Source organism: Oryx dammah, unplaced genomic scaffold (assembly GCF_014754425.2).
Source record: "Oryx dammah isolate SB20612 unplaced genomic scaffold, SCBI_Odam_1.1 HiC_scaffold_2, whole genome shotgun sequence".
NCBI classification, from domain to species: Eukaryota; Metazoa; Chordata; class Mammalia; order Artiodactyla; family Bovidae; genus Oryx; species Oryx dammah.
This window is the reverse complement of record NW_024070186.1, coordinates 193,544,549-193,566,661: the sequence shown is the minus strand read 5'-3', so window position 1 is coordinate 193,566,661 and position 22,113 is coordinate 193,544,549. Positions and strand designations below refer to the sequence as shown.

Below are 22,113 nucleotides of genomic sequence, written 5' to 3'. Positions count from 1 at the left end.
TGCCAACATCCGCTGGATCATGGAAAAAGCAAGAGAGTTCCAGAAAAACATCTATTTCTGCTTTATTGACTATGCCAAAGCCTTTGACTGTGTGGATCACAATAAACTGTGGAAAATTCTGAAAGAGATGGGAATACCAGACCACCTGACCTGCCTCTTGAGAAACCTATATGCAGGTCAGGAAGCAACAGTTAGAACTGGACATGGAACAACAGACTGGTTCTAAATAGGAAAAGGAGTACGTCAAGGCTGTATATTCTCACCCTGCTTATTTAACTTATATGCAGAGTACATCATGAGAAACGCTGGGCTGGAGGAAGCACAAGCTGGAATCAAGATTGCCGGGAGAAATATCAATAACCTCAGATATGCAGATGACACCACCCTTATGGCAGAAAGTGAAGAAGAACTAAAGAGCCTCTTGATGAAAGTGAAAGAGGAGAGTAAAAAAGTTGGCTTAAAGCTCAACATTCAGAAAACTAAAAGCATCCGGTTCCATCACTTCATGGCAAATAGATGGAGAAACGGTGGCTGACTTTATTTTTTGGGGCTCCAAAATCCCTGCAGATGGTGACTGCAACCATGAAATTAAAAGATGCTTACTCCTTGGAAGGAAAGTTATGACCAACCTAGACAGCCTATTAAAAACCAGAGACATTACCAACAAAGGTCCGTCTAGTCAAGGCTGTGGTTTTTCCAGTAGTCCTGTATGGATGTGAGAGTTGGACTGTAAAGAAAGCTGATTGCCGAAGAATTGATGCTTTTGAACTGTGGTGTTGGAGAAGATTCTTGAGAGTCCCTTGGAGAGCAAAGAGATCCAACCAGTCAATCCTAAAGGAGATCAGTCCTGAATATTCATTGGAAGGACTAATGTTGAAGTTGAAACTCCAATACTTTGGCCACCTGATTCGAAGAGATGACTCATTTGTAAAAACCCTGATGCTGGGAAATATTGAAGGCAGGAGAAGTGGACAACAGAGGATGAGGTGGTTGGATGGCGTCACCAACTCAATGGACATGAGTTTGGGTAAACTCTGGGAGTTGGTGATGATAGGGAGGACTGGCGTGCTGTAGTCCATGGGGTCACAAAGAGTTGGACATGACTGAGTGACTGAACTGAACTGAAGAGTCTAAATGCATTTATTTCACTAACTCTATAAAAGAATCTTCATTTATTAGCTGGGATGCCTCACAGCTGTATCTGTGCACTCATAACAGTTCACAGAGGAAAGGAAATACTGGATTCTTCCTTCCCTTATTTACCCATCTTTACAATAATGATCTAGTGGCTTTTCTTCTAAACTGATCACCATGAAAGTGGTCAGTTATTATTTTTTAATAAAAAATGCATTCTTGAATTTAAACCAATCCATCACAGTTGTTGATGCTCAAATAATTTCAGTTCTGACCAGTGGGAGCCTCTTCACATTGGCTTCTGATTCTATATAACCCTAATCACCTTTGATGGTTTCTTTGCTCTCATGTGACAGGGTATTACAAGCTCATCTTGTTTGTTTCAAGACCCCCTTGAGAGTAAAGGGAAGTGCTATTTATTAATTTTAGGACAGTGGTGTAAACTGGGACTCCAGGGCAAACAGGGACACTTGGTCACTTTATATTTAGCCCTCACTGTGTGTGACAGGGTGTCTGCAGTTGCCTCACACTGGGCTAAGGCTGTGTGCTTTCAGGGCCTAGCTGTGTGTGCCATGCCGGCTGTGGTGGTGAGAAAGGCTGCTGCTCCCAAGGGGTATGACCTTTGTAAGAGAAACCTTTTTATTCCCTGGGCGTTAACAGACCGGATAACTTTCTGCCTAAGGTCTGTCCTGGGGAGCTAATGCATTTAAAAAAATGCTTCTCAAAATGTATGCCAGGGTAAATGTTGTCTGCAGGCTGATTAAGTGTGCTAGGGAGAAGTAGGAATTTTTGTTTCTTAAAGAATAAGCTTGTTTCTCATCCCATCACCACCCTGCAACACAAGTTGTCTGGATCCACTTCTGAGACAGGGAAAGGAGCTGTCAAAACATGTCTCCGTGCTCTTGTAAACTTTGCCTGAGTTTCTCAACCTTGGCACCGTTCTCACAGTGTGCCAGGCACTTCTTTGTCTTGGAGACTGCCCTGGGTGTTTTGTGGGATCCTTGTTCTCAGTCTATTTGATGACAGTTGTGACAACTAAAGATGTTTCCAGGCCTTCCCAAATGTCCCCTGGAGGCAAAATTGATCTTGGCTGAGAACCTTTGCCCTTAGGGTTCAGGGTAGGCGCTGGAGCGAGTTAGATGGCTTAGCTGTTGGAAGAAAAGACTGGGCTTCTAAGGCCTGGACCTTAAAGACCCCTGGCCTAATACCTTGAAAACAAAGGAGCTACTAGAGGTCATGTGTGTTAAGGGCAGTGTTGCCAGGCAGAGCCAAGAGCCACTGAAGCTGAGTCTCAGGGTGGGTGCTGGGATCTGTTACAGGCAGCCTGGCAGGTGGCTTTGGGTTCCTTTTGGGCAGGCACCTGCTGTGAAGCCTCTGCACAGCAGTGAGCTGGGCCCGGACTCACCGTCCCCAGTGAACGCAGGTGCATGTTGGGGGCCATGCAAGCACGGTGCAGCCAGTGCCAACATTTTTGCCTCCATAATAAAGTCTTCAGGGCCCACAGTAGATATCAATATTTGAATGGATGAAAGCCCTGGATTTCTACCTTTTTCATGGCTAGAAGTCTCAAGTGTGCCTTAGGAAGGAAGAGCACAGAAGCATGGTGGCTGCCCAACCTGGCAGTCATCTGTAACTGCTGCACGCCTTCTGCAGGGACATCCAGTTCACTTAGTTCTACAAGACAGAGCAGCTCACTTGGGCTTCTTAAAATTTCATATCCCTTTCTTGCCTTTTTTTTTTTTCTCCTTATTGTCTCAGTGAAGGACATATTTCTAGAGACTGGTCTTGTGCAACCCATTCCCAGGGTTGATACCTTTCAATAACATTTGTTATGAAGTGGGGAGGGTAGGCTGTCGTCTTCCTTGTGTTTGTCTCCAGGAACTTAAACTGCTAGGAGAGTGAGGGTGGAAGGGGTGGGTGATGCTGGTGCTGCACCCTGAGAAGCAGAGGGACTGGGGAGATGGAAGAGCACAGAGGGGCCAGTGAAAGGGCTGCCTTCACTGCCTTGTGCACGAGTCACAGCTCGTGGTTTCTGTGGCCAGAGACCAGGAAACAGCAGATTCAGGAGCTGGCTTCATATTTCCCCCTCCTACTTACAAAATGTGTTTATTGAGAAGGTGGTGTATGAGCTTTTAGACAAAGACTGGGAAAAGGGATGGTAGAAGTCTGTATTTGCCTTCTTGAGTCCCACTCCTGTGAGCTATCTTATACCACCTCCATGTCTGTGAAAAATTTGAGAAAACCCGATCTCTATCATCTGTATGTATCATGGACTTCCATGGAAGGCATCAGCAGATTCTCTGAACAGGCAGAAGTAGAATGGACGATGAACAGTTAATTGTTGAGAACCAGTCTTCCCTGTAGGTTTTCCCAGCTTTCAGTTTTAGGAATTCCAGCCACCTGGACTAAGGTGCTAATGAAAAGAATGGAAAATAAGAGATGGAAAAACCAAGAGTTAAAACAGTGTGGTGGTAGCACAGATACACCAGTGGATTGGAATACAGGTTCATAAACAGACCCAGCTCTGTATGGAAATCTGGCACATAAAGATGGTATTGCATGGAAAAATTAAGAAATTTGAATTCACAAAAAAGATAAAAGTGACTCTTGAACATATGAAAAGATGTTCACCTTCACTCATGAAATAAATGCCAAGTAAAGCTACACTGAGATATTATTTCTTATCCTATAGATTGATCATACTTCAAAAGCCTGACTACATGTGTTTGATGAGTTTGTGGGAAAAAAAGGAATTCTTAGGCACCTCTGACAGAACGCAAAATGGTACAACTTTATGTGAGGGGAATTTAGCAGTGCTATATCTAACAAAATTACATGTGAATTTACTTTAAAGACACATCTCTAACAATAAGAAGATACATATGCACAGGACAATTCATGGCAGCGTTCTTTGTAGTTCCCTGGTAAATCCCACCTGGTACTGGTCACCTCTCTATGTTGAAGTGCTCTCTATTTCAGGAAATTCCTGGAGCAGTGGGGCAGGTAACTCGATCATGTGGTATTTGACTCTAGAAGATCACTTTCTCATGGAATAATGGCATCTGATTTAAAAAATTCAATGTAGGGGATCTAGAGGTGACCAGGTCCACTGTCTTAGAACATCCCTTGCCTTCCATGGTACCACAGGGGATACTGTTCCTCTGGGTGGCACTCAGCTCTCAATCAGATTAGCTTGCTCAGCTTGCTATTTTCAGCTTGAGTAGTGGAAGGGGTGGGCACGTTCCTGCCACACTCAGTGCTCAAGGTGAAAGCTATCCTAGGATATTTGGGATAGAGATTTTTACCTTTCATGCTCTTAAACTAGTTAAACAAGGAGGCAGTTAGAGGTAATTCTAATGCCTTGGGAGCCTATATGAGCAAACCCAAACCTGAGCCTGTGAATGCCTCAAGCTTAAAAAGATCGAAAAGGATGGCCAATCACAGCCAGCTTGACTTCTGTATACGGCAGCCTTAAACTACAGCCTCTCAATTTACTCACTTCTCTTCCTGCTCTTCTCTGTAGACGTCTTGCTCCTGCCTCCTGTGTGTGGAATGAGTTTTGCTCAAATAAACTGAAAATTTTTACTGTGCCTCCTTTCTTTTTTGTTTAACAATGCTTTTCAGCAGAGACTCTCCAAGTGTCCTCTGAAAACCCCTGACATCAAAGACACCAGGGAACTTGTTTTAAATGTACTTGGGGATGGAGGAATTTTCCACTGGTACCTTCCTTTTACCCGACTCCTCAGGTGGTAATTATACATGTCTGTTTTGAGAGTGCTTGCTCCATCATCATGTGGGAAACTGGCTGCACCAGAGCACTTGTTGAAACATTTGAATAAATCCCAAAGTTTCCCCCCACCAGCCAGCCCAAATCAGATACAAGATGGTCCTACAAATGAACAGTAAGTCATGATCTTAGCGAAGTGCTGTTACGACACTCAGCTGGTACCATAACGCAGGAACCTCTTAAGCAACAAGCATAGTTACATCCTAATTTCACACTAGAAGATTTTGGTGGGGAGGAGGGAATCAGAAATTCATTTATTGCTATGTCTCAGTACAATGCCCAGCTTAATAAAACTGCTTCACAAAGATTTCTTCAATGCATCCATTTCTGTTGGTGCAGTCACCTAGTATCTGCTTCTCTGCCTGTTGCTGCTTCCCTCGTTTTCTCAGTTGTCATCACTCCTTCACTTTCACGTCCCACTATGGGGGAGGCAAGTGAAGCACTTTGCTTAGGGCATCTTGGGAGCACAGCTCTACAGAAAATGCTTGAGTTCTGTTATAACAGAAGGAGGTTGTGCTCATCGGTAACCACGTGCCGGGTTGGGTGTGGAGAGTCTAGCAAAGCCAGTGTGGTGGTTCTGGGAGAGTTGCGTGTTGCAGAGGATTCACCAGGAACTCTGACAAAATCCCGTCTGTATGTTATTCTGAGGGCCCAGTCACCACCAGAAATATGAGAGAACAAATAAATGATTATTTTAAGCCACTGAGTTGGGGTTGTTGGTTATGAAACAATAGTAACTGAAGCACAGCCTGGCCACAGGAGCACTCCTGGTCAATGTCTGGTGCCTGAACCGGGTTTTTCTTGTAGCACTCACAACTCTGACATGTTGAATGTTTTTTATACCTTAATTTTTTTTCTGCCTCCCTAATCCCTGGAACATCAGCTGCTGCAAGAAAGAGGAAACTTTGTTTTGTTTGCTGATATCTCTCTGGGATAAGGTATCTGGGACATAATTTCCCTTGAGCTCAAATTACCTTTGTTGAACAGATGCAGTACTGTGTGGGGAAGGCACCCACTGTGAGCAGACAGAGTGTTGTATGACTTGGAAAATGTGATGTAGGAGATATTTTTTATTCTAATTATTCTCGGAGATGCTTCCACTTTCCCTCATAACACTTTAAAAAATGTAGTTTTCCCCTTAAACGTTTTATTTTTAAAATATGAATGAACATTCTGGTATCTTCACAGGATTGGGTTTATGCTACCAAGCCTGTAAGGGTGGCTGAGCTTCTGAACATCTTACAGTTGACCTGTGTGCAGGTTGTTCCTTCCCATTTACCCCTCAGCAAGCAGCCTCCTGGCCAGGACATGAGCCAGGCTGACAAGGTGACAAGGAGAGGCCTCAGAGCAGGAAACATCCTCATAGCCCACTGATGAGCAAGGTCAGTTTAAGGTCTTTCAAATGGATTCACTGTCTGCCCTCTTTTAAAGTCCTTTTCTTGTTCCTTTTTTTTTTTTAACCTTGAGACCAAGCTGTTGTATTATTCACCGTTATAGCAAATGCATATGAAGACCTATTCTCCATGCTGATGTCGCTTTTCTTGACATCACAAGGTGATAGTGAGATTTTGTTGCTCTTATTGTGGTTCTATGATCAGAGACCCAGGAAAGCTGAAATCCAATCATCCTAACTCCTGAGGCTCAGGATCCCATGGAAACAATATGTTCAAGGAATAATAGCAAACTTTGAGCCAAAGTTCAACTGTTGGTATGTGAGTTATACCCAGTAACCTCTGTCATGGGCTAACTGTTTAAAGGTGACCTGGAAAGTAGCTTAGGCCTACCTTGCTTTTCCACTCAGCCCCAGATCAGAATTAAGGACCTGTGTGCTCAGTCATGGTGTTGGGGGCAGGGAGAGGGAGGAAGAGGTGACTGGACCCAAGTGAGGACTCCAGCCAGGCACACGGATAGAAGAGGACTAGTCAAGGGGCCAGGCTGGGAGGAAGGGAGCTTCACCCCTAAATGATGACCCATAAGGGCACACTGCCCCTCATAAAATAAGCACCAGTGAACTCCTTGGGCTCTGGCCAACCAGGTTGCTAACTCTTTTTCCTTGTTTGGGGTTGGGGAAATGTAAAAGTATTGGTTAAGGCAAAATCATGGGGAGAAAGGCCATAAGTGTTCTTTCTGCATATCTGCTGTCAATTTAAAATGTTGAGATTTAAGAAAGTAAAAGACTTGACTCCAACAATTCTGTTTGTAGCAGAGTTGAGGTGAGCCCTGCAAAGTTGAAGTATGCAAAACAGCGTGAAAGAAGCTGTAGTAGAATTCAAATTATATGTCGTTTCAGAGGAGAAAGTTTCCTTTTGACCGGGGAGACTTCAGGTGTCTTCATGAAGGGCATGGTATTTTATCTGAGCCTTGAGGGACAACTGGAATTTTGATGGATAGAAATGGGCAAATGGCAGATGGAGAAGAATGAGGAGGGACAAAAAGAGCATGGTGTGTTGGCTGGAATGATGCTTGTCAGATGAGCCAGAGTCAAATAGCTGGTAATCAGAGGGCCCAGGACCAGATGCCGATTGTGATTACTTTCCGTGTAATGCTCTCCCCAGCTCTGCCACACCCATCGCAGCCTAGGATATTAACCTACTGGACAGAAAGTCACATACACCTTCTTCAACCATGAACTCATTACATGAGGCCTTTTCCCTTTGTCTTTGTTCGGTTCAGCTTGTAGAGAAGCATCTTCAGAAGGATTATCTTGGCCCCTTCCTTTTACATGCTTCACACCCAGAGAACCAACTCTAAGTCCAGCCTCCTCTCTTTCCTAAGAGATGAGAAAGCACATAAGTGGGACAGTATAGGGCCTTCATAGGTGTTCAGCTGAGACAGTCACTCTAGGCATTCCCAATACAAGTAGGTAGAGCTGTGGAGCTCCAGCCAGCAGGACCTAGACCAAGAGTGGACAGACTGAAGCCTGTCTCCAAAGCCAGGTTCAGCCCAGAGTGTGGGGGTGGTTGTTGGGAAGTGGGGATGCAGCAGAGGAGTTTGGAAGTTGGGATGCTTGAGGATTAAAGATCTGAGCCTCTGTAGGGGTGCATGGGTGCTCTCAAAGGGCATCTCCTTGGCACAGGCTGTCGGCACAGGTCGTGTGTGTGTGTGTGTGTGAGTGAGAGTCACTCAGTTGTGTCCGATTCTTTGCGACCCCATGGACTGTAACCCTCCAGGCTTTTCTGTCTCTGAGATTCTCCAGGCAAGAAAACTGGAGTGGGTTGCCATTCCCTTCTTGAGGGCATCTTCCCAACCCAGGGATTGAACCCGGATTTTGCACATCACTAGCAGATCCCTTATTGCCTGGGCCACCAGGGAAGCCCACCAGCACAGGTAACAGCCTCCTATGAACTCACCGTTCTCACATGAACCCTCTCCACAAGGTCTGCAGGTAGAGCTACTTTATACCTGTTTATGTGGTTTTGTCTTTATGGGAGAGTTTATTCCCCTCTTGGTAGTCTAGGCAGTCAGCACAGGGGTCAAGATATTTTGGACCTGCAGATTACTTGTGGAGCAATGACAGGCTTTGCTGGCCACAGTGACAACACAGGACAGTGAGATCTGCTCCTCCCACCTTCTGTGTGTTGAGCCTGTCCCTGGGGTTCATCCTCTTTCCAGCACAGAGGCCCCAAAGGGGAGCTGTGCTATCACAGCCCATGGAATGCAACCTTCACACTGACCAGTTTCCACAGAGCTCCCTTCATGTCCTTATTCCTCAGGCAGTAGATGAAGGGATTCAGCATAGGGGTGACCACCATGTACATTACTGAAGCCAGTGAATCCTTGTCAGCTGCATGGGAGGGTGAGGGACTCAGGTAGACCCCTGTGACTGTCCCATAGAGGAGGATGACCACAGCAAGGTGGGAGCCATAGGTAGAGAAGGCCTTCTGTTTTCCCTGGGCAGATGGGACCTTGAGCACAGCAGACACAATGTGGACGTAGGAGATGAGGATGCCGAGGAAGGGGATGAGGACGATCAGGCCCCCCACCAGCAGAATCATGAGTTGATTGGGCAGGGTGTTGGAGCAGGAGAGCTGAAGCAGGGGAACGAGGTCACAGAAGAAGTAAGGGATGACATTGCTGACACAGAAGTCCAGCCGGGCCATGAGGAGGGTGTGCAGCAGGGAGTGGAGGTTGGCAAGGAGCCAGGCGCTCCCAAGCATCAGGGCACAAGCTGCTACACTCATCGTGGTGGAGGAGTGCAGGGGCCGGCAGATTGCCACGTAGCGGTCGTAAGCCATGGCCGTCAGGAGGAAGTTGTCCATGTTCGCAAGCAAAATGCAGAAGTAGATCTGGGCTAGGCAGCCACTGTAGGAAATGGACTGGGTCTGTGTCTGGATGTTCATAAGCATCTTGAGGACTGTGGTGGAGATGAAGCAGAAATCCACCAGGGAGAGGTTGCTGAGGAAGAAGTACATGGGCGTGTGAAGGTGGGAGTCCGAGCCAACAGCCAGGACGATGAGCAGCTTCCCAGCTGCCCCAACCAGGTACATGAGAAGGAAGAGCCCGAAGATCAGCTCCTGCTTCTCAGGTTGGCTGGAGAGACTGAGGAGGATGAACTGGGAGGCGCTTGTGTGGTTTCCCATCTCCATGGTCCTGCTGGGAGATCCAGACCAGGCGGGGGCTTTAGAGGATGGTGGTGTCTCCCTCCTTCCCCCGTACACCCCCTCAGCTCACATCTTTGTGTTCATCTGGTGGAAACCCAAAAGAAGGCACTGTACCTATCAAAGGAAAAGCTTCAACCAGTAAGTCCTATGGCCCTGGCAGATTGCAAAGTCAGGGTTTTAATTATTTTGCCACCAGCATGCTACTGACCCTGAGCCCCACAAAGCCCCATATGCTATCTCTCCAAGGAGAAGCCTTGTGTGGTGGCAACAACAACAGGGATACTTTCGGTGTGTTAGCCCCCCAAATTTCCATCATACTCTAGTCCTTTGTTCTGATGATGTCTCAGTATTAAGTAAAGAGCTATAGGAATGTAATTTCCTCCTAATCCCAATAGGATTGTCACCTGAAGGCTCTTTCTATACAGAATTCTAGAACTGCAATGGCACATACATGGAACTTTAGGATATTTGTAAACATCCCCCTTCCCCACAAACCTTCTTCCACACCAGTAGTTTATCTCCCCTTGCTCCTCCACGTACATGGAGCCCAGGACTCAGGTGCCCTGGCTGCCACTCATCACTGGCTCTGGGCCACCTTGGTCCTGGTGATGATGCTGGGGATGGAGTTGGCCAGGGCACACCTGGACAGAAGAGCCTGCTGACTAGGAAGGGTGAGAGCTGCCCTGCAGAAAACAAAGAGGAACTGTGAGTGTGATTCTGCCCAAAGCAACAGAGTGGGCAGCAGGGCAGCAACTCAGAGTTGGAGTTCATTGCAAGCATAGCTGAAGTTTCATTAGTAACAAATGAATTTTCAGTGCTTCACAAGACATAGTTGGGATTTGCTTCCTATAGAAGGTACAGCCTAAAGAGGGAGGGTGGGAAAGAACCAACTGGAGTTACTGCGCTACTTGGGGATGAATAGCTGACAGGGGAAATTAGTCTGGAAAAGCTATGGGAATGGGTATGGCCCACCTGGGACCTGGGCAGGGAGTGAAGAGGGGCTCATGGTCTTGGGAGGCTTTTTCTGTGCCACCATTTTGTTGGAGCAGAGGGGCTTCCCTGCTCCACTGGGCAGCATCCACTGAGGATGGAGATTTCAGCTTGCACAGGACCCAGCCCACAGACTCTTGGCCTGTGTTGAGAGCTATGCCTTAGTATAGAAAAGAAATGGCTCCTTTGGAAGTAATATTTTACTGATGCTTTTTTTTTTCTCCAAGGATTCAAATATTTGACAACCCACAGGCAAGAATCTTTGGTAAAGGATAGCCATAAGATAGAAGCCTAAGAGGCTGAGAGAAAAATCTGTTCAGTGAAAAGTAAAACTGAAAGAAAGCATGTATTTAATATGGTTTAGATTCTCATTTGACCAGTGCTGATTAAAACAGCTCTTTACTGGGTGATGTGAGCGATGAGAAAACAATGAAGGACACTGTTCTTGCTCCCAAGAAGCTTCTAGTCAAACGGAAAGGTGACGGCCCTTAGACTAGGGAGCTGACATTTATTGAGCACCTACTGTGTGTCATATACAGGGCTAGGCATGTGTATGTAGGTGGATGTGTTTAATGCTCACAATGTGTATAAAGTAGGCATCATTCTTATTTTACAGATGAGTAAACTGAGACTGAGAGGGCTTGAATAATTTCCCCCAAAGACATCAGGATTTGATTCCAGGTCAGTTTGATTTCAAAGTAGTGCTTTGATTTTCTCAAAAAGACTGAAGAAGTGCTACCGAGTAACCTTAAACTTGGGGCACTCTTGTCAATGGATCAGGGAATCCTGCAGTGGCTAGCCTGGGGACGGGAGAAGGGCGTATGGGGCAGGATGGGTGGAATAGGGACATGGTAAAGAAGGCTGTCTGTACTGGGAAGAGATGGCTTGTTCCTGTAGCTGCAACAGAGATGCTGAGACACGCTCGAGTGTGAATGGGAGCTGTGGCGCAGGGACCAATGCTCTGTCCTTTCTTGACTGACATTCTTTTCAAACCAAGGAGTCTCCATCCTGTCTTTTCCTTTCCATCCTCCCACTTCCCCAGAGATATGGGAGAAGAACATTTTCCTGTTACTATTTCCCACTGGTTGGGAACATAGTCTTTCCAAGTACTCCTATTTTAAGAATTGTTTTCGCTCTTTAGTCGCTAAGTGTGTCTGACTCTTCTGTGACCCTGTGGACTGTAGCCCACTAGACTCCTCAGTCTATGAGATTTTTTCCAGGCAAGAGTACTGGAGTGGGTTGCCATTTCCTGCTCCAGGGGATCTTCCCAACCCAGGGACTGAACCCGCATCCCCTGCATTGGCAGGTGGGTTCTTTACCACTGAGCCACCAGGGGAGTCATTTTAAGAATACCAAACTCAAAAAGTCTAACTCAAAACAGAAAAGATTCCTCCCATCCCCTCATTGCTTCTGGACCATTCCTACAGACATCCCCCAGTTTGAAAAATCCATGCTTGACCTCACATTCCTCCCCAGCCATCAACTCATTTGTCTATCCATCCTTTTCCACAAAAGTTCTCAGAATGTGATCAGTACTCATTCTCCACTTCCCCCTTCCCGTTCTCTCACAAAGCCCCTGTTCCAGGCCTCTCCACCAATCCCTGAAGTGTCCCTTGTCAAGGCCGCCATTGCTCCATCTGCGGTTAGCGCTCAGGCTCCATCTCCTGAGACCCAACAAGCTGGAGCTGGCACTGTTGGTCACTTCCTCCTTTGGGAAGCACATTTTTCACTTGGCTTTGAAGCAGTTTCATCTGGGCCTCTCTCCTCCCTCACTGGCTGCTCACTTGCTCCTCCCTTTGTGACCTCCAGCTGTGTGGACATCCCTTCAGCAGCTCAAGCCCCACTTCTTCTCTGTTTACACTCATTCTATTGGTGGTCTCCTTCAATCCGTGGTCTCATTAGCCCCAAAGCTTTACATACCAGCCAGATTTCTCTCCAGTTTGGGATTTTCCTCTTGAACTTTGAACTTACTTAGGTTCAACTTCTTGCATTCCATATACATTTAGATCTGCCAGGTGTCTCAGACTTGACTTGTCTAAAACCATGTTGCTGACCTTTTCCTCAAAACTGCTGCTTCCTCAGTTGCATCTTATTCTTCTAACTGCTCAAGCCAAAACCTTAGTACCATCCTTAACTCCTCTTATTAACTAATCAATTACTGTCCTCATCCAGTATATTGTCATCTCTACCTTTGAACTGTAACCAGGTGGGACCACTTTTTCTCTGTGACCACTGCTGCCTTGGTGGCCCAAACTGTTTTTTTGTTTCAGTCCAGGTTATTCAGTAGTCTCTTCACCAGGCTCACTGTTTCTGTCCTCATCTGACCCTCAGCAGTCTGTTTCTACATGGCATCCAGGGTGAATGGTAAGAAATATAAGTCAGATGTTACTCCTCTGCTCAAAGTCCTCCAGTGGCTCCTCATCTCATTTAAAACTCAAAGTCCTTGCCACGTCCTTTTCAACTGTGGGCTAATACATCTTGTCAAATAAACAATAGATGGCTCCTTACATATGTTTGAAATATCCACAAAGGTGCAAAATGAATTAGAGAACGTGAATATGAGACTAATAGAGAAAGAAACATTAAGTTATTAAATAGTTTCTAAGGGGGCACCTGATTCCAATGTCTTCAAAATCTTCTAAGCACCAATAATTAATTCAGTAATAAAAAATTTAAAAATAGAAAAAGTTGTAGCATGTTAATAATCTGAAATATTTGCTAAAAGAGGTTATTGTGAGGATTAAATGAGAAAATACCTATAATTTGTTGAGAATAGTGCATTGTACATGTAAGCAGTTAACCTGGCTATTACTATTATTGTTATTATTCAGTTCACTTTTAGAGGCAAGTATTTTAAATTCAAGCTAAACAATGACAATGAAAGAAATACTTTAGACCAATTTTGTTCATGTGTTAGTTGCTCAGTTTTGTCCGACTCTTTGCGACCCCATGGACTGTAGCTCACCAGGCTCCTCTGTCCATGGGATTCTCCAGGCAAGAACACTGGAGTGGATTGCCGTTCCCTTCTCCAGAGGATCTTCCCAACCCAGGAATCGAACCCCGATCTCCTTCATTGCAGGCAGATTCTTAACTATTTGAGCTACAGGGAAGTCCTTAATTTTTTGTTCATAGATATAAGTACCACAAATAAAATATCTGAGAATTAAGAAAATGACACATTGAGTTAACTGTTAAACTCAAGGAAATCCATTAACCTAGTTCATCATGAACCAAATATCAAAATAATGTAATTAGACTTGGATAAAGTATCTAGATAAACTTATCATTGCTTTATAGATTAAAACTCTGAAAACATTAGGAGTGTTTGTCTTAATATGTAAACTGTTCAACATCTTATTTATGGAAGACAAACCTTTTCCCTCAAAAGAACAAGATATGAATGTTCTCTGTTATCATTCCTTATGTAATATTTCACTAGAAATGTTGGTATTGGTTATTCTAGAAGAAAAAAAAAGAGATAAAATCATAACTTTTTTGCATAATATCTCATAACTAAAGTCTTAAGTCATTGCTAAAAATAAACCACACACCCACAAAAAAGCAATGAAAAAGGTGATTTCATTCCCACCAATGATAAAATTGATATTTTGGGTTTTTAATTCAACTTGAAAAATATTTGTTCAAAGAAAGTTGTAATGGATAAAGTAAAGATATATATATGATACAAATAGATTTTAATGGAAAAGTGTAGGTATATTTAAGTGATCATGCTTTCCAAGTAAGTATATAGATATATTATTATTAGTAATAAATTAATAATAAATATATACTACAGAGCAGGCACTGTACTAACTACTTAAATTTTAGCTTTTAAATTCTACCCCAAACTATAGATTAGTACTATTATCTGACTTATAGAGGTTTACACAAACTAAGTAAATCTAGTAAACATAGGCATTTTACATTTGGAACTGTATAGCAGGAGAAGGCAATGGCACCCCACTCCAGTACTCTTGCCTGGAAAATCCCATGGATGGAGGAGCCTGGTAGGCTGCAGTCCATGGAGTCGCCAAGAATTGGACATGACTGAGTGACTTCACTTTCACTTTTCATTTTCATGCATTGGAGAAGGAAATGGCAACCCACTCCGGTGTTCTTGCCTGGAGAATCCCAGGGACAGGGGAGCCTGGTGGGCTGCTGTCTATGGGGTCGCACAGAGTCGGACACGACTGAAGTGACTTAGCAGCAGCAGGAAACAAATCCTATGGAAAAAGAAGGTAATTTGTTCAGATATTTGTTGAAACATTCCTATATTTAAAAAAGAGGTTAAGACAATCAAATGCCCCATAAGAGAATAGCTTTGCAGTTAAGATTTATCAATGCAGTGGAATATTATACAGATATTAAAAGTGGAAGCATGTGTTCATTTCTGGATATTATTTGTTTATACAGACTTTGAAAGCAGAACATAAGATAGCATGTACATACCGATAATGTCTATGTCAGAATGTTTGTACATCTGCCAGCAAAAATAAGATGCTAATTTAGAGGGTTACAGGAATGGTTGAGGTTTAATTTCTACTAGTTTCTTCCTTGCTAAGTTACCTACATTCAATGTGATGTGAAATAGATCATTGTGGGCAGACACCTGCTCTGCTCCTGAGCCTGTCTTAATGCCAGCAAATGTTTTCAGATATCTCTGTCAAGGATAAGCTTTAGAAACAGATGAAATTAATAGACAGGCCTCCACAATCGGGAATCAGAGCAGGGGCTGAGTGAGGTTGTCTAGGAATCAAATCCTGTGTGGTTTTAGAAATTCTGTACTCTGATTGCTTCTCTGTAAAGTGATGGGGTTGGATTCCTAGATGGTTTCCAAGGCATCCTGCAGGTCTCCTGTCCTGCTTATCTTTGAGAAGTGTAGGCGATGTCTTTGGGCTTATACATTTTGGAGCATTGAGAGAGGAGTGTCTCCTCTTGTGCCCACATTGACACTGACCTGTCCAGTTGTTCTGATTTCTGCCAACCCAACCTAAGGAATGTGCCTCTTCCTGACTTGCTTCTTTTCCTTAAGGAGGGACAGACAGCTCAGAAGCTACCTAAAGCTAGAGACAACCTAAAGCCTGAGCCCCATGGAAAGCAGGGTGAGGAGTACATCTGTGCCTGGAAGGCACGGTGAGCAAGGAGGCTTCATTCCCTGATTCTTGGGCTTCAAAGAGATGTGTGGACCTCGCACTCAGATTATTTGCTGAGCTACTCTTGGCCTCCAGAGAGCAGTACCCAGTGGACGTTGTTAAAGACAAATGTGCAGTAATTACCTTGGGTCTGGCTGGGCCCAGTTCTCCTGGGCTCCACATCATCTCCTTAGGGCTTTTCTACTGGAAAGTTATTGCTTTAAGTGGTTTAATTTGTAACTTTTTCCTACAGGGGATATCTTAATATTTTATTATTTTTTATCTTCAACACAGGGAATTGATCTTCAGTCAGATCAGAACTCCAGTGTTCATGTAATGGTCAATTTTTTAAAAACTATGATTTTTAAAAATTGAAATATAGTTAATTTACAATGTTGTGTTAGTTTCAGGTATACAGTTGTATTAGTTTCAGGTGCATATAAATTTATATATATAAACATAATGCTATTGCATGAAAGTGAAAGTGAAGTCGCCCAGTTGTGTCCAACTCTTTGCGACCCCGTGGACTGTAGCCCACCAGGCTCCTCTGTCCATGGGATTCTCCAGGCAAGAATCCTGGAGTGGGTTGCCATTTCTTTCTCCAATTGCATACTTAATAGATAATAGTATAATATAAAATCACTTTTATGTGCACTGGAAAATAAAAAAAAATTGTGACTTGCTTTATTGCGGTGAACATGCAATATTTCTGAGGTATACTTGTGTCTGTTTGTGTGTGTGTATTTAATAGTAGCCATCCTAATGAATGTGAGGTGGTATCTCATTATGGTTTTTGATTTGCACTTCCTTAGTGCTGTTGAGCATTTTTTTTTCATATGTGAATAAACAAGTGGCTTGTTGGCCATTTGTATATCTTTGGAGAAATGCTATCTAAATCCTCTGCCAATTTTTAAATAAAATATATTTTTAAATTGTTAAGTTGTAGGAGTTCTTTATGTATTCTGGATATTAACCCCTTATAAGATATGATGTGTAAATATTTTCTCCCATTTCATATGTTGCTTTTTCTCTCTGTTGCTTGTGTCCTTTGAGGCATAGACCTCTTTAATTTTGATGATCAGGTTATCTGTTTTTTTTTGTTTTGTTTTGTTTTGTTTCCTGTGCTTTTGGTGTCATATCCAAGAAATTATTCCCAAATCCAGTGTTTAAAGTTTTACTCCTATTTTTTCTTCTAAGCATTTTATAGTTTTAGGTCTTACATTTGGGTCTTTGATGCATTTTTAGTTAATTTTTGTATGTGATGTAAGATAAGGGTCGCACTTCATTCTTTTGCTTATGGCTATTCACATTTCCCAGCACAGTCTGTTGAAAAGACTGTTATTTCCCCATTGAATGGTCTTGGCACTCTTGTCAAAAATCACCTAGCTATTTTTATGAGAGTTTACCTCTGGGCTATCTATTCGGTTCCATTAGTATATATGCCTGTCTTCATACCACTGGCACACTGTCTTGATTATTGTAGCTTTGTGATTAGTTTCAAAATCAGGAAGTGGGAGACCTTCAGCTTCTTCAAGATTGTCTTGACTACTCAGAGTCCTCCAGATTCCATATAAATTTAAGGATGGATTTTTCTATTTCTAGAAGAAAAACATGCTGTTTGGAATTTGACAGAAATTACATTAAATCTGTAGATTCCTTTGGGTAGTATTTTTTTTTTAAACTACATCTGGATTGGATGTATATATTTATTTTAATCTGAATATTTTTTTTAATTGCATTTTTTAAAATTTTTTATTTTATTTTATTTTATTTTTATTTTTTAAATTTATTTTTTATTTTGCTTTACAATTCTGTATTGGTTTTGCCATACATTGACATGAATCCACCACGGGTGTACATGCATTCCCAAACCTGAACCCCCCTCCCACCCCGCCTCCCCACAACATCTCTCTGGGTCATCCCCGCGTACCAGCCCCAAGCGTGCCATATCATGCATCGGACATAGACTGGCAATTCGATTCTTACATGATATTATACATGTTTCAATACCATTCTCCCAAGTCATCTCACCCTCTCCCTCTCCCACTGAGTCCAAAAGTCCGTTATACACATCTGTGTCTTTTTTGCTGTCCTGCATACAGGGTCATCATTGCCATCTTTCTAAATTCCATATATATGTGTTAGTATACTGTATTGGTGTTTTTCTTTCTGGCTTACTTCACTCTGTATAATTGGCTCCAGTTTCATCCATCTCATCAGAACTGATTCAAATGTATTCTTTTTAACGGCTGAGTAATACTCCATTGTGTATATGTACCACAGCTTTCTTATCCATTCATCTGCTGATGGACATCTAGGTTTTTTCCATGTCCTGGCTATTATAAACAATGCTGCGATGAACATTGGGGTACATGTGTCTCTTTCAATTCTGGTTTCCTCAGTGTGTATGCCCAGTAGTGGGATTGCTGGGTCATAAGGTAGTTCTATTTGCAATTTTTTAAGGAATCTCCACACTGTTCTCCATAGTGGCTGTGCTAGTTTGCATTCCCACCAACAGTGTAGGAGGGTTCCCTTCTCTCCACACCCTCTCCAGCATTTATTGCTTGTAGATTTTTGGATCGCAGACATTCTGACTGGTGTGAAGTGGTACCTCATTGTGGTTTTGATTTGCATTTCTCTAATAATGAGTGATGTTGAGCATCTTTTCATGTGTTTGTTAGCCATCCGTATGTCTTCTTTGGAGAAATGTCTATTTAGTTCTTTGGCCCATTTTTTGATTGGGTCGTTTATTTTTCTGGAATTGAGCTGCAGGAGTTGCTTGCATATTTTTGAGATTAGTTGTTTATCAGTTGCTTCATTTGCTATTATTTTCTCCCATTCGGAAGGCTGTCTTTTCACTTTGCTTATAGTTTCCTTTGTTGTGCAGAAGCTTTTAATTTTAATTAGGTCCCATTGGTTTATTTTTGCTTTTATTTCCAGAATTCTGGGAGGTGGATCATAGAGGATCCTCCTGTGGTTTATGTCGGAGAGTGTTTTGCCTATGTTCTCCTCTAGGAGTTTTATAGTTTCTGGTCTTACATTTAGATCTTTAATCCATTTTGAGTTTATCTTTGTGTGCGGTGTTAGAAAGTGATCTAGTTTCATTCTTTTACAAGTGGTTGACCAGTTTTCCCAGCACCACTTGTTAAAGAGATTGTCTTTACTCCATTGTATATTCTTGCCTCCTTTGTCAAAGATAAGGTGTCCATATGTGTGTGGATTTATCTCTGGGCTTTCTATTTTGTTCCATTGATCTATATTTCTGTCTTTGTGCCAATACCATACTGTCTTGATGACTGTGGCTTTGTAGTAGAGCCTGAAGTCAGGCAGGTTGATTCCTCCAGTTCCATTCTTCTTTCTCAAGATTGCTTTGGCTATTCGTGGTTTTTTGTATTTCCATACAAATCTTGAAATTATTTGTTCTAGTTCTGTGAAAAATATCGCTGGAAGCTTGATAGGGATTGCATTGAATTTGTAAATTGCTTTGGGTAGTATACTCATTTTCACTATATTGATTCTTCCGATCCATGAGCATGGTATATTTCTCCATCTATTAGTGTCCTCTTTGATTTCTTTCATCAGTGTTTTATAGTTTTCTATATATAGGTCTTTAGTTTCTTTAGGTAGATATATTCCTAAGTATTTTATTCTTTTTGTTGCAATGGTGAATGGAATTGTTTCCTTAATTTCTTTTTCTACTTTCTCATTATTAGTGTATAGGAAAACTTTGGGTAGTATTGAGTCTTAACAATATTAATTCTTCCAATCATGACCACAGGGTACCTTTACATTATTGGAATCTTTAATTTCTTCCAGCAAAATTTTATACAAGTCTTTTGCCTCCTTGGTTAAATTTATTTCTAGATATTTTATTATTTTTGATGCTATTGTAAATTGAATTGTTTTAAATTTTTCCTTTTCATATTCTTCACTGTTAATTTATAGAAACACAGCCAATTTTTGTATGTTGATTTTTATATCCTGCAAGTTTGCTGAATTTTATTAAACATTTTTGTGTTTGGAATCTTTAGGATTTACAACATTTAAAATCCTTTTATCTGTGAACAGAGATAATTTTACTTTGTTCTTTTCAATTTGAATGCCTTTTTTTTTTTTTCTTGACTGATTGCTCTGGCTTGGCCTTCCAGTATTATGTTGAACAGAAATGGTGAAGGCCCTTGTCTTGTTTCTGATCTTAGAGGTAAAGCATTTAGCTTTTGATCATTAAGTATAATAATCAGTTCAGTTCAGTTCAGTTGCTCGGTCATGTCCGACTCTTTGCGACCCCATGAATCGCAGTACGCCAGGCCTCCCTGTTCATCACCATCTCCCGGAGTTCACTCAGACTCATGTCCATCGAGTCCGTGATGCCATCCAGCCATCTCATCCTCGGTTGTCCCTTTCTCCTCCTACCCCCAATCCCTCCCAGCATCAGAGTCTTTTCCAATGAGTCAACTCTTCGCATGAGGTGGCCAAAGTACTGGAGTTTCAGCTTCAGCATCATTCCTTCCAAAGAAATCCCAGGGCTGATCTCCTTCAGAATGGACTGGTTGGATCTCCTTGCAGTCCAAGGGACTTTCAAGAGTCTTCTCCAACACCACAGTTCAAACACATCAATTCTTCGGCGCTCAGCCTTCTTCACAGTCCAACTCTCACACCCATACATGACCACTGGAAAAACCATAGCCTTGACTAGACGGACCTTAGTCGGCAAAGTAATGTCTCTGCTTTTGAATATGCTATCTAGGTTGGTCATAAGTTTTCTTCCAAGGAGTAAGCGTCTTTTAATTTCATGGCTGCAGTCACCATCTGCAGTGATTTTGGAGCCCAAAAAAATGAAGTCTGACACTGTTTCCACTGTTTCCCCATCTATTTCCCATGAAGTGATGGGATCAGATGCCATGATCTTCGTTTTCTGAATGTTGAGCTTTAAGCCAAATTTTTCGCTCTCCTCTTTCACTTTCATCAAGAGGCTTTTTAGTTCCTCTTCACTTTCTGCCATAATGGTGGTGTCATCTCCATATCTGAGGTTATTAGTATTTCTCCCGGCAATCTTGATTCCAGCTTGTGTTTCTTCCAGTCCAACGTTTCTCATGATGTACTCTGCATACAAGTTAAATAAACAGGGTGACAATATACAGCCTTGACGTACTCCGTTTCCTACTTGGAACCAGTCTGTTGTTCCATGTCCAGTTCTAACTGTTGCTTCCTGACCTGCATATAGGCTTCTCAAGAGGCAGGTTAGATGGTCTGGTATTCCCATCTCTTTCAGAATTTTACACAGTTTATTGTGATCCACACAGTCACAGGCTTTGGCATAGTCAATAAAGCAGAAATAGATGTTTTTCTGGAACTCTCTTGCTTTTTCCATGATCCAGCAGATGTTGGCAATTTGATCTCTGGTTCCTCTGCCTTTTCTAAAACCAGTTTGAACATCAGGGAGTTCACGGTTCACGAGCTGTGGGCTTTTCATATGTGGCCTTTATTATGTTGAGTTAGTTTCCTTCTATTTCTACTTAAAGTTTTTTTTTTTTAATATCATGAATAGGTGTTGAATTTTGTAAAAATAATTCTTCTGCACCAATTGAGATGATCAAGTCATCATTTTTCCTTTTCATCCTGTTTGTGTTTATTTCATTGATTGATGTTTGTATGTTGAACTAGCCTTGCATTCCAGGAATAAATCCTACTTGGTCATGGTATATGATCCTTATAATGTTCTTTTGAATTCTGTTTGTAAGTATTTTGTTGAGAATTTTTGCACCATTGTTCATTAGGTACATTGATCTATAGTTTTCTTTTTGTAGTGTCTTTGTCTGGTTTGGGTATCAGGGTAATGCTGGCATCATAAAAATGAATTTGAAAGTCTTCTTCTTTGAGTTTTTGGACGAGTTTGAAGAAGATTGCCATTAATTCTTTAAATGTTCACCACTGAAGCCATCTGGCTCTGGAGTTATCTTTTCTGAGAGATTTTTGATTACTGATTTAATCTCTTTACTAGGTATAGATATGTTCAGATTTTAAATTTCTTCATGATTCAGTCTTGTTGTATGTTGTACTGCTTGTACCTTCAGTAGGTTATATATTTCCAGGATTTAAGTTGCTATCCCTACTCTCTTTTGTTTATAATTTACATTGAATATCTTTTTCTAGCCTTTCACTTTCAGCCCATGCATGTCATCAGATCTAAAACAAATTCTTATGGATACAATATCATTGGATTCTATTTGTTTTACCCATTCTGACAATATTTGTCCTTTGATTGGGTAGTTTAATCCATTTATATTCATATTTAATTACTAATAGGGAAGGACTTGTTATTACCATTTTGCTATTTGTCTTCTGTATGTCTTATATCTGTTTTGCTCCTTGTTTCCTCCCTTACTGCCTGTCTTTGTGTTTCATTGATTTTTTTTTTTTGTAGTGACATGTTTTGATTTCCTAACATTTCCTATTGTGTGTATACTGT

At 42.1% G+C, this 22,113-nt stretch overlaps 1 protein-coding gene and 1 long non-coding RNA gene across 2 annotated transcripts; one reads left to right on the top strand and one right to left on the bottom strand.

Annotated features, from left to right (window-relative positions):
• Positions 1–578: 578 nt before the first annotated feature.
• LOC120879975 lies at positions 579–14,451 on the top strand. The gene is made up of 3 exons (XR_005724918.1): positions 579–6,303; positions 11,129–11,193; positions 12,788–14,451. It is a non-coding gene; the product is annotated as an uncharacterized LOC120879975 (long non-coding RNA).
• On the bottom strand, positions 6,374–9,957 carry LOC120879917 (olfactory receptor 1F12-like). Its single transcript, XM_040262906.1, has one exon. It carries the CDS (start codon positions 9,505–9,507, stop codon positions 8,563–8,565), a length of 945 nt encoding a protein of 314 aa, XP_040118840.1. The 5' UTR covers positions 9,508–9,957; the 3' UTR covers positions 6,374–8,562.
• Positions 14,452–22,113: the final 7,662 nt, after the last annotated feature.